Below are 12,174 nucleotides of genomic sequence, written 5' to 3' on the forward strand. Positions count from 1 at the left end.
AAAGAACACATCTGTTCGTATCAAGCGTGAGTTATGATTTCTTTTTAATAATAAAGAGGGTAATTATATTTTAAGAAGGGTAAAAGGGTAAATTACTTTTTATATAGTTGCTAAATATGCAAATTTTATTTCAAAATTTTTATGTTCAAATTCACAATAAAATATAGTCAATTTAACCCCTCGTATTCCACAAAGGTTCAGATAAAATAGAACAAACAGAGTACATATTTAAAAATAACCATAATCGAAACCAAATAAACTTATAAATATAATTCATTAAATACCTAGTGAAATATTTTTTTAAGAAAAGAGGAAAGCAAAATATAAAATCCTAGAGGTGAGAGTAGAATGGTGAGCACTAATGTTCAAAATTAGATGGAAATAAAAATTATTAAATAATTTCTTTCTGTTGTAATAAATAATAAGATAACATAAAAATCATACCCCAACCTAGGTGAGGGGGACATGCACTTAATACCTTATGTACGTGAGCCACCCATTTTGTAAAACAAGTAAACTTACCACATTTGCAACATTTGAAATCATAAAATCCCAAACACACATTATATATATATATATCATAAGTCTACAAAACCAACATAGACATCTATCTAGCATACGGTAACTAACCACATGTACACATATGTCTACTTATCGGTCCAACCATATTCACGTCTATCCAGGAATTTATTTATTTTTCAGTTTCCATCCAACTTCCCTTTCCCTTTCTTGGCAAATTTTTCCTCTTTTCTTTTCCCAGTTTAAACCCCCTTCTTCTTCCATAATCATTACTACTTATTTTCCATCTCAGTTTTTAAATTGTTCTTCTTCATAGGACAGAGTGGAGTGACTCTGTGTGTGTGTGTGTGTGCGTGCGTGAGATAAGTTGTTTATCTCATCCATTCAATCTTGTAGACACAAGCCAGACCCATGCCATGTGAGCAAAAATTTTTTATGTCGGGTTGTTTTTTTTCATATTTCCTACTGTATGATTTATTTGTGTTAATGCTGGTAATAGGCTATGTGGGTTTTCATTTTTGGGTGCAAATGACTACTGGGTATTTGCTAATTCCTTTGGTTGGAAACTTACAGTGATATTTGTATGTACATAGAAACTACAGAAGCTATAGTAGAGGATAGAAAAGTTCCTTTTTTTGAAATTATACTTTGTGAAGTTATATTGTGTTTTGGGGATGGGGGAGACAAGGACCAAGGTTTACTGGGTGTGGATTGGGATCCATGCTGGATCTATTTGTTTTTTTGTTTATCGTATGTTAAAAGAAGTAGTACTACAATTTTCATTGTTTCCACTAGACTAATACAGTTATTTTTTTTGTAGTTAGTTGTTAAAATAAGTACAGCTTTATTTTACTTATTATCTTGGTAGTCGTGTTTTATGATTCTCTTTGTTTTGTGTTTCTTAGGTCTAATGAGGACCCAATAATTCAGCACATTGCCTAGAGCTTATAAAAAAGTTGGTTTCTTGAGGTTGGAGTTTGATGGGGTGAACTCAAAGGTGTAATGGGTAGCTTCAGTGATGATGATGAAAAATGTGTATTTTTTGATGCCTCTGAGAACATTGGTCACTTCTCTGATTTGGGTTCCAACTACCATCATCCCCAGGTGCTCAAGTCTAGCTCAAGAACTGATAATTGTGTCACCAGTAGCTACCCCTATGATGTGTGGACTACAAGTCTTACCACTGTTACAGAGCGCCGAAGGAAATTCTTTAGTTGGATGGACTTACACGTAAATGATGGAGAAGATCCAGTGACTGTATATGGGAATTTTGATTTATCTACTTGTGAGATTGAACGGATTTTGGACAATAGTGAGGCTATGTGGCCAACCTCAATTCTTAAAGACGATTTTCCTTCTGATTTGCCTGTTGGAGTTTTGGGTTCATATAAAGAGTTGGATTCAAATGAAACATTTCTTTTTCGGCATGGTAATCCACTTGGTGGAAGCGACTGCAATGCACATAATCTGGCTGAGAATAGCCACAAAACTGTGAAATTGGAACGACAGTTGATGTCTAGTGAGCCTGAGGACTCATATATGTCCCCCAAAATTCAGCAAATTGGACTGCGGGAATTAGAGGTCAGTGGATATGCTGGGAGGAAACTGAACCGGGTCAAGAGCCGTTTGTTAAGTAAATTGCGATCACTGACGTGCATTGTAAATGGCAAAGGGAGAGGTAACAATGTGAAGGCCGACATCAGCTCCAGCCTTGTTCAAAGGTCTAGAGTTCAGAGGGTTAAGGTTCACCACCGCAAGAAGCGATTAAAGGAGCTCTCCGCTCTTTTTGTGGAGCAAGATATCCAGGCTCATAAAGGTTCAATCTTAACTATGAAATTCAGTCTTGATGGGCAATACTTAGCCAGTGCTGGTGAAGATAAGATTTTGCGTGTATGGAAAGTGGTGGAAGACGAGAGATCCAACGAAATTGACATTCTAGAGTTGGATCCGTCTTGCATGTACTTCTCGATGAACCATCAATCCCAACTGTCTCCTTTGGTGACAGAGAAAGAGAGAATCAATAAATTGAGGGGCCTAAAGAAAACAACAGAATCGTCCTGTGTTATTTTCCCTCCTAAGGTCTTTCGGATTTTGGAAGAACCGCTGCATGTGTTCGAAGGACATAGTGGGGAGATATTGGATGTTTCATGGTCAAAGAACAACGTATGTTAGTGACATTCTACTTGATTAAAGTTTTCTGAAAAAATTATGCATCTAATCAAGTTTTGTTTTTGTGATTAATATATTCCTTGCAGTATTTGCTTTCATCATCAACAGACAAAACTGTTCGTCTGTGGCAAGTTGGATGTGATAAATGCCTCAAAATTTTTTCACACAGTAATTATGGTATGCGCCAAGCCTTTTGTGAGATCATTCTGTATTTTTCCAATTCAACAGTTTTAAGCTTCTGATGTTTTAGTTCCAAATCCATTACTCAGTATTTTCCTTCTTTTTGTTTCAGTAACTTCCATACAATTTAATCCAGTAAATGATGATTACTTCATCAGTGGTTCATTAGATGGAAAAGTTCGCATTTGGGCGATTAATAGATGTCAAGTTGTGGATTGGAAAGATATAAGAGACATTGTGACTGCTGTATCGTACCGTCCTGATGGGAAGGTATGCTAATAATATGCACAGTCTTTCCTGTTACTAACTTCAATTATAGATTCCTAAATTCAAGCAATTCATCAAAAACATTATCTACTTCTCATGCAGGGTGGGATTATTGGCTCTATGGCAGGGGCGTGTTGCTTCTTTAGTTTAATAGGTAAATTTTTGCCTCTTTTCTTTGGTATAGATCCAAAATTGGCATTGATCACCTGCAGTTAGGAACTCGAGAACTAATACAAGTTGTTGCTTTTGTTTCAATTGATTGACCATCTAGATGTTATTTCTACTTGAAATCTTTATTCTTTGATTAGTATTATTAACGAACTGCCCAGTTATCCTTTCCCTTTTTCTTTTGTAATGGGTGTTTGGAGTGGGCTGAGTGGCTATTTTTGCATTTTTCATTTCTGTCTTTTGATTTTTCAGTCATTCCCGCCATTGCTCAGTTTTCTTTCTTTCTCCAGGATTTGTGATAGTAGAATTATCGGATCCTAATATCAGTTTGTATGAGCATCATATAAATTAGCATCTGAGAGTGCGAATATAGTTTACAGTGACCGAGAAGTGGTTCATGTTTTTGTGGCTAATGTGTGGATAGTCTGTTATACAGAGTTTACATCAAAGTTGAAATGTTTTTTTTTTATGTTTTTGGACCGTCACAGATCACAAGATCCAACTGGAGGAGCAGATGTCATTGGGCAGTAAGAAGAAGTCACTTTGCAAAAGAATTACTGGTTTTCAGGTTAGTATACATCACGCAGATACCATTGGCCGTACTGCATTACATTTTCTGGTTAGCAATGTAATAAGATGCTGATAAATCATTACTTCTATGCAGTTTCTACCAGAAGACCCAACTAAAGTAATTGTTACTTGTGCTGACTCCCAAGTAAGAATCCTTAGTGGGATCAATGTGATCGGCAAGTGCAGAGGTATGTTCCCTTCTCGAGTTTTAGATAATAACCTATTTGTATGCCTATTTTCCTATCATTTGAGTGGCTTCTCATTCTTTTCGTGTCAATAAGGAATCCTTGTAGTTGATATTGAGACTTTCTGCAATCATGGGACTTGCGGTCAACTTAATTTATTTTGTAGTTAAGTTTGTTGGTCATATGATATCTCTATTGAGTGTTTATTTCTAACTTGTTTCTCCATTGTCCCTTCTTCTCTAACTTTCTTGCTACTTTACTTCTCTAGGCCTAAGAAATGCAGGAAGCCATCTCTCTGCTGCTTTCACCTCAGATGGGAAGCATATTATCTCTGCGTCTGAAGATTCTAATGTCTATCTATGGAACTTCCACATTCCAGAAGAGTCTTCTGTGTCTCAACCTGGAACATTGAGTTCATTTGAGTTCTTCAATGGCGATGCGACCATTGCAATACCTTGGTCTGGTTTGAAAAATGTCAACCATGAAAACCGGTGTCACTCACAAGGACTAAGTCAAAGCTTAACAAATTTCCCGTTCCCTGCTTCTCCTTGGTTCTCTTTAGGACAAGAGTTGTTCTTAGAGGCAATTCCCAAGGGATCTGCAACCTGGCCTGAAGAGAAGCTCCCTGTGTCACATCCTCGGTCTGTGCCTTCTGCAATGTGTAAATCTCATTACAAGTTTCTGAAACTTTCTTGCCAGAGTTCATCCCGTTCTCATGCCTGGGGTTTAGTTATTGTTACTGCAGGCTATGATGGGCGAATAAGGTCATTTCATAATTATGGATTGCCTTCGCCACTTTGAGAAGTATTGCTTTCAGGGTTTTCAAGAAAGTGGACGTTATCTCCTCTTGTGGCACCTCCTTTCTGGATCAGGGAAACTCTGTAATATCCTTTGTGATAGAACTACTTGACAGAGTTTACTGTTTCAGCGAGAGCTCCATATGAGAAATCATGTTTGACTGGTCCCTTCAGGTTTTAGCAAGTCATATCAGAGTTTGCTTATATACCTGATCTGGCCACTAGTTGGTAAATATCTCAGATTTGCCTTATCCCATTTTTGAGATAACAGCCTAATTTTAATTTACGAGAGCCATTTATCCACTGTCACTGTAAAGAAATGAATACACAAGGAGAGGTCAACATGGTATGCTTATCCATATGAGGTGCCTGCGGGACCTTTCATAATCTCTTTCCTTTGTTATTTAAGTGAGACCAGGGAAGGAGCTAGTGGCTGTAATTTTCTCAAGGAGAAATGGTGGGGAACTTCATCTTTTATGGCATGCTGGCTGTTCTGAATGATTGAATTGTTGTCTGCCATACGGTCGGTCAGTCCATTGAAGATAGGTTGGTTGTGCGGAAGGTGAGTGGGCCACTTCCTGCCGAATTGGAGTGTTGTAGCAACTAAACGTGCATGAGATCTCAGTGCTAATGTGAGTTGCTAAAAAAGTTAGAATGCTTTGTGGCTGGTGCTCTGGTCTACCTCTGCTTGGAACAGCATGCCTTTTCTAGTCAAAGTGGGAGGGTTCATTCTACAGAGGATGCTGGTAATAACATGGTCTTATTTTTGGATAACAGAGGAATCCTCAAAGGCTAGTTGGTTTCGAAACTTGATGGATAGTAGGGGTCCGCTCCTCTACCTTGACCCTTCTTCACTTAGCCAGTTAGTGTATGGTTCAAAATTCAAGGGATAATGGGTCCGTCCATCCCTTTATCATTCTCCACTTAAATACTAGGCTTTTGTTTGCGGCTGAGTTTGAATTTGTGATGTGCGCCTAACCCACACATAATGCTCTGCTTTCTTACCCCACTAGACCAAAGTCCTGGGGGCCAATGTTGCTGGTAACATTGTTACACTAACATAGATGTCATTTTCAAATTTACAGCTCCAAAATTGTATTTAGTAGTGTCACAATGTTGATATAAAACACAGAAGTGTGAGATATGCGACTTAATTGATTTATTCTGTACAGAAATCAGTAGTTATTAGTGTATATGCTTTGTATATGCATAGAGCTGAGCAAAATTGAAAAATAGCAGCTGAACCTTATTTTAAGGTTCAACAATTTTGGTTCCAAGTGTCATCAATGTAGTTTTTGCAACATGAGATAATTGTTATTCCTTGCTGTATTCTGCTGACTACGAGCCAATTTGCATGCATGTTGAAGCTACTACCCTATTATTAGTCAGCAAAGTCATCCCTCGGGTTTCCTTTTGGGCTCAAAGGATGGCCCAATCAAATTGTCTACATTATTAGACGAAACTAGCATGGCGTGATCCCCAAAAAGGGATGGTGTCTTGGCATAATGTCCCCCTTTTTATTTGAACGCCATAGTTCTTTAATTTTTAAAGCTTGAAATTCTTGGTTGATGGTGAAAAATAAAGTTTATGATCAATTATTGTTAAAATCGTTTGAATGTCAATAATTTGTGCTTAGACTTTTAGTTCAAACACAGATTTTGGTCATTTACTGTAAAAATCTCTAACTCCATTGTTGGCCCTTACAAAGTGTGAAGAAGACAAAATAGGTCTTTTTGATTTGGTGTTATTTGACTGAATTGGTGAGTGAGGATTGCTTGTGTTGGTATTTGGATGCTTTGTTTTAAATTTGAGATTATTTGGAGCAGATTTGAGGTTGTTTGATCGAAATTGAAGTTGCATATTCGAAGAATACTTTGTTAAAACAACCCAAAAAAAAATATGCCAATCCGGTAGACTTCGATGAACAACTTAACAAATAGATAGAAAAAAATATAGCATCAACTTTACCGACTAGAGAAATCCCTCAAGAGAAGAAGTATGACAATCCGTTAAAAGCATTCCGAGACAAAGCCTGGGTCGTCGAACTAAAGAATCTCAGCATTTGCCATAAAAAAGCGTTTGAAGGCCTGTTTCTGAGACTGATAGGAAGGGGTCTAAAACTTGAATTTCTGCTATATCAACCTTCCAAACCAAAAGGGGATTCCGCTCCTACCGCTAAAGCATTGTTTCGGCTCCTGCTTCCATAAGAGTAAGTGGTTGGGCTGTTTACTTCATTGATTTGACTTCACTTTACTTAAGATTAAAGATAGGGGCCGCACGGGGCAACGCCCATATCTTGGTCATCTGACCAAGGAGTTGCTCGGAGGACTAATGGGACAAGCTTGGTATACTTGCCTTTCGGAAAGGGCGAGCCTATTTGATTCTGGGAGAAGATCTTATTTAAAAGAAGACGATTCTAAAAAAAAGTCAAAACGGGGAATAGGATCCCTTAAAGGTAAATAAAAAAGATCCTAAATAAAAAAGAAAATACCACAAACACAGCCAAGTTCGCTTACCCCTTTTTTGCCTACCAATGATAGAGGAAGGCTTACCTCAGACCCGAACCCCCTATGATTGCTTCCACTTGAAGAGAAGTATGCATTATCCCCACTTAAGTTATAAGTATTCCCAAAGACGAGACGATTTCTTTTTTTTATGTTGAAACTTTATGTCAGCCAGGGGACCCTGATCAAATGGGTTGTTTGTCCCGGTGAAAGGGGCGCTCTCGTTTTAATCGCTCTGGTTTCAGTCAACAACTTAATAGGTAGAGTAATAATGGCATCAGCTCTATCAGGTTGGTAGAGAAATATTGAAGAGCAATAGTATGATAATCCGGTAAACTTTGATGAGCAATTTAATCCGGTAGAAAAAACCCCTAAAGAGCTTGTGCGGGTCCGAAGTCATTTTTCAAATACCGCCAATTTTGGGACATTCTACTAAAACCACCCTCAAAAAGTCCCTTTTGTGTCAACCACCCTATTATTAGGCAGTGAAAGGCCTATCCAACTGGACTAAAGTGTGTCATTGCTCTCCATGAAACCAATTACGTGCATTCATGCTAAAGGTGTACCCTTACATTTTCACTTCCTTGACTAGGTTCACTCATCCCCCCTCTCGATATCAAAAGGCGATTCAAGTAAAGACAACTTGCTAGTTTTCTCTGAATCATAATCAGCATAGAAGATGGATAAATTGATAAAATGAATGGAGTAATAACCACATATTTAGCACAATTTGTTACCTATTGCATTTTGTTCTGGCTCATGAAGATGTTTGCTTAATCAAATATTCTTTGACGATAAGAAGGAAATAAACAAAGTTTAAAGTAAACCTATTAACCTACATCTAGGGGTGTTCATAAAAATCCGAAAATTCGAATCAAACCGAAAATCAAACCAAACCGACCAGAAAAAACGATACTTTTTGGTTTGGTTTAGTTTTGGTTTTGAAATTTAAAAACCGATCAAATTCGGTTTGGTTGGTTTTAATAAAAAAAACCGAACCAAACCGAATATAGAAGTAGCTATTTTAAATTTATTATTACACCTATATATATATATATATATATATATATATATATAGCTATTTTAATTTTAGAATTACACCTATATATATGTATACTGTTATACAAAGTTTCAAAAATTTTATAGTAAATGTTAATCGTTTGCACTTTTAGTACAGTTCTTTACCTTTACATTCTAGTTTGACTGGTAGTTTTCTTTTGTTAAGTGTAAGAATCTATTTCATGTTAAAAATAATATATTTTTAATTGAGTTCTTAAATTATTCATCACTATTTGATTCAATTATCATCAATATATCTTGGTAAATAATAGATTCTCAAAGGGCAGTTGATTTGATAGTGTTACATTAAAAATGTGGTCGCCAAAATATGTGTTTGGTAGTGTATGTCTTATATTTAAGGAAAAAATCGAAAAATAACCGAAAAAACCGAAAAATCGACATAAACCGAATCAAGAAAAAACCGACTTAATTGGTTTGGTTTGGTTTGGTTCTAATATTTGAAAAATCAACTTACTTGGTTTGGTTTCTTTTTAGGGAAAAACCGATCCAAACCGAACCATGAACACCCCTACAACCACAAAAGCTGTAACGCCTGAATTAGTGAGCAATAACACATTTAGCGTAACTCGTCACCTATTGGGGTTTTAAATAATCTGGTTGATTAAGAAGTTTGCTTAAATAGAGTAATGAAAAATAATATTACTCTAGTATAACCCTACAACCACAAATTTATAATTGCCTCGAACAGGTTGCCATTTGCCAAGGCAAGTGAGGGCCAATTTTGCACTGCTAGCATGAAGTACAACAGCCTCTTACTGGCATTTGCTAGTTTCCTAGAGCAAGCAAAACTCTTGTTGAAGAATTGCGAGGTAAAGGAACAATAAAAGGTGTCTTGTACGTGCTTAAATGTTTGACCTTGTAACAAAACTGACCAAAGGAAAAACACCTCATACAACACTTGAATGGAAAAATGGTCTATAAGAAGAAAAAGAATAAATATTACAGTTAATACCGGAATTACATTTCCGTTGGAGCCAAAGGATTAATATGATGAAGTTGGTGATGCCAGATCTGGAAAAAAAAAGGTTGCATCATAAGCGTAGTAGAGATAGGGCTGCAAAATTTTGACAATGACCAAAGGCAAAAAAGCAAACATTATGAGATGGGGAGTTCATTTTTATGAGATGTGGGCTTCATCAAGACAACTTGGAAACATGGAAAGCACAACTTAATTTGGTGTCATGAATCTAATAGTATATGTCCCAGCGACAAGAAGATTTGTCTCATTCTCCATCAACAAAATTTACACAAGTCTTTGACAAATAATAACCAAATGCCATATTCATAGAACCTACTCACTTTTGTGTGAAAATGAAGTCAAACAGTAGTTAAGTGATTGATTTGGACAAGATGATATCTGAATTTCACCAAGCATAAGCTCCATCTGCTAGTATTAACTTATATTAAGAAAATATTTGTTTATCTTCTTCAAGTTTGGTAGGAGTATTTAGAAATTCCAACCACACATCAAAGCACTCAACATATAAAGCCAACCGTCTAAAAGCTTCTTGACTTTGAGACTTATGGTTTTCAAATGCTCCTCTAACAGGCACAATCTAACCAATTGAATTAATCCCTCCAGAGATCCTCCAAGGGCAACTTCCTTTGCAAGCTAGAGTAAATAATTACACAATCCTAGTCAACTCAGTTTTTTCTTTCTGAGATCATAAATCAATTGTCGTCGGAAGCCATCCAAGTACTGTGATAAACAAAGTAACAAAAGACGGTGTCCATCTACAACAGATGATCTTAAAATTAAACTAATTAAGAAATCAGATAAATCACTACTTATTATCTATGTGAAGTGGATTCTTTTACGATACATTGTGCAAATTCCCTGTGTTACAATGTCATAATATGTTCAATAATTCAGGGAATGGAGTTCAGTTCCTAAAGGGAACATTTGGAAGTAAATAACAAATATTTTCTGCACACGAGGAAGCATTAGCAATTTGGCAGTAAGAATGAAACAAGCCTGCCGTGCCAATTCTCTAACAGCCCAAGTTAGTTTTCAAAGAAATCTTTGTTCCATTTAACAGATACAATGTCCAACTAACTATAAGAGATAGCTCCTCTATAGATGCACTTAGAACTTATGTTGCTCGGACTCTCCGAAAATGTGACCAGATACATGTCGGATCCTCCAAGAGCAATGCATTTTTGAAGGATCCGACACGGGTGCGGCTACAGTTTGGAGAGTCCGCGCAACATAGCTTAGAACCACAAGTCCATTAATCCTTTAACTCCATTTGTTCCTTAAACCATTTTTCAAACTTGAGTTGATTAAGTTCTTTATAGACCTACCCTTACACTAGGTAGAGAGAACTTCCTAGGCGAGCTAAGCCCTTTTAATAGTCTAATTATGACAAATCATTTGAATCTAAACTAATTTAGAGTTAATTCATAGTGGTCTAATTGATTAAAATGAAAAAGGACAGACACTAAATTTGATATTCAGAAGCGGAAAACATACATCCAAACAGATTGTATAATTTCCAGAAAGGCAACAGATCAAAATTAATGCTCGTACAATTATGAAAATAATATACCAGGAGAGGGGAGGAGAGGAGAGGAGAGGAGAGTCAATTATCGACGGAGGAGGCAGAAATGTTAGAGTGAGGACAAGGATCAACATGAGAAGGCAAATTGTTCATAAACAAGGGGCGATCTTTAGCTTCTTCCTCTTCCTCATCATCAGATGCGTAGGTGGTGAGATTGACGCACGCGCATCGCTCCAACGAGGCAAAGAATGCCGAAGCAACACTCGTCCCGAACCACCTCGCGAGCCCATCAATCTTGTCGCACGACATAATTAAGTGTCTTTGATTCGATTATTGTCAATTTGGGTCCTCCTAACTCGACCAAAGAAAAGAATCCCTTAGTCTGAGAAGAGGTGTCTGTCTCTCCTCTTTGTGTGTTTCGATTTGGAGAAAAAGTAAATGGAGGAGAGAGAGAAGAAGAAAGGCGAGGAGAATGGTCAAATATGACAGGTGGTTGGCTATTGCCTTTCTTGAGAGAATTTTGTGTATATTCATTCGTTCGTTCAGGAGTTGGAAGGAAGGTTGTCGGCAATGGGAGCTTGGAGAAGTAGTGGGGATGCAAATACTATGTGGTCGATGACGGCGGACTATATAAGGAAGGCGGCGAGAGAGGTGTTAGGGATATCTTCGGGCCGCACCGGTGGCCACAAAGGAGACTGGTGGTGGAATGCAATTGTCCAAGGTAAAGTGGAAGCGAAGAAGGTGGCTTACCTGCGGTTAGTAGGGAGCATTGGCGAGGAGGGGAAGAGAGCGAACATTGCGAGATATAAGGTAGCTAGGAAGGAGGCGAAGATGGCAGTGACGGAGGCTAAGACGACAGCTTTTGCTCGTTTGTATGAGGAATTAGGGAACAAAGGCGGGGAGAAGAAGTTACTCCGACTCGCTAAGGTGAGAGAGAGGACGGCTCGGGATCTAGACCAAGTGAGGTGCATAAAAGATAATAACGACAAAGTTTTGATGGGGGATGACCAGATTAAGAGGAGATGGTAGACCTACTTTCATAAACTTCTAAATGAGGAAGGGGATCAGGATATTGTACTGGGTGAATTGAGGAATACCAATGATTGTAGGGACATTGAGGTCGATGAGGTCATAAAGGCAATGCGTAAGATGAGAAGAGGCAGAGCTACCGGGCCAGATGAAATTCCGGTTGAACTTTGGAGGTGTGTGGGTAGAGCAGGCTTGGAATGGCTTA

General features: G+C 37.7%; 1 protein-coding gene and 1 long non-coding RNA gene across 2 annotated transcripts; one reads left to right on the forward strand and one right to left on the reverse strand.

Moving 5' to 3' along the window:
• Positions 1-646: 646 nt before the first annotated feature.
• Positions 647-6,184, forward strand: LOC107799185 (uncharacterized). Its single transcript, XM_016622275.2, has 8 exons — positions 647-937; positions 1,425-2,682; positions 2,775-2,865; positions 2,981-3,138; positions 3,238-3,289; positions 3,792-3,871; positions 3,968-4,061; positions 4,327-6,184. The coding sequence occupies exons 2-8, from the start codon at positions 1,522-1,524 to the stop codon at positions 4,857-4,859; spliced, it is 2,169 nt and encodes a 722-aa protein (XP_016477761.2). The 5' UTR covers positions 647-937; positions 1,425-1,521; the 3' UTR covers positions 4,860-6,184.
• Positions 6,185-9,249: 3,065 nt separating this feature from the next.
• On the reverse strand, positions 9,250-11,360 carry LOC107799180 (uncharacterized). Its single transcript, XR_001651080.2, has 2 exons — positions 10,989-11,360; positions 9,250-9,450 (listed from the first exon to the last, which is right to left on the reverse strand). It is a non-coding gene; the product is annotated as an uncharacterized LOC107799180 (long non-coding RNA).
• Positions 11,361-12,174: the final 814 nt, after the last annotated feature.

Source organism: Nicotiana tabacum, chromosome 8 (genome assembly GCF_000715075.1).
Source record: "Nicotiana tabacum cultivar K326 chromosome 8, ASM71507v2, whole genome shotgun sequence".
Taxonomy (NCBI): Eukaryota; Viridiplantae; Streptophyta; class Magnoliopsida; order Solanales; family Solanaceae; genus Nicotiana; species Nicotiana tabacum.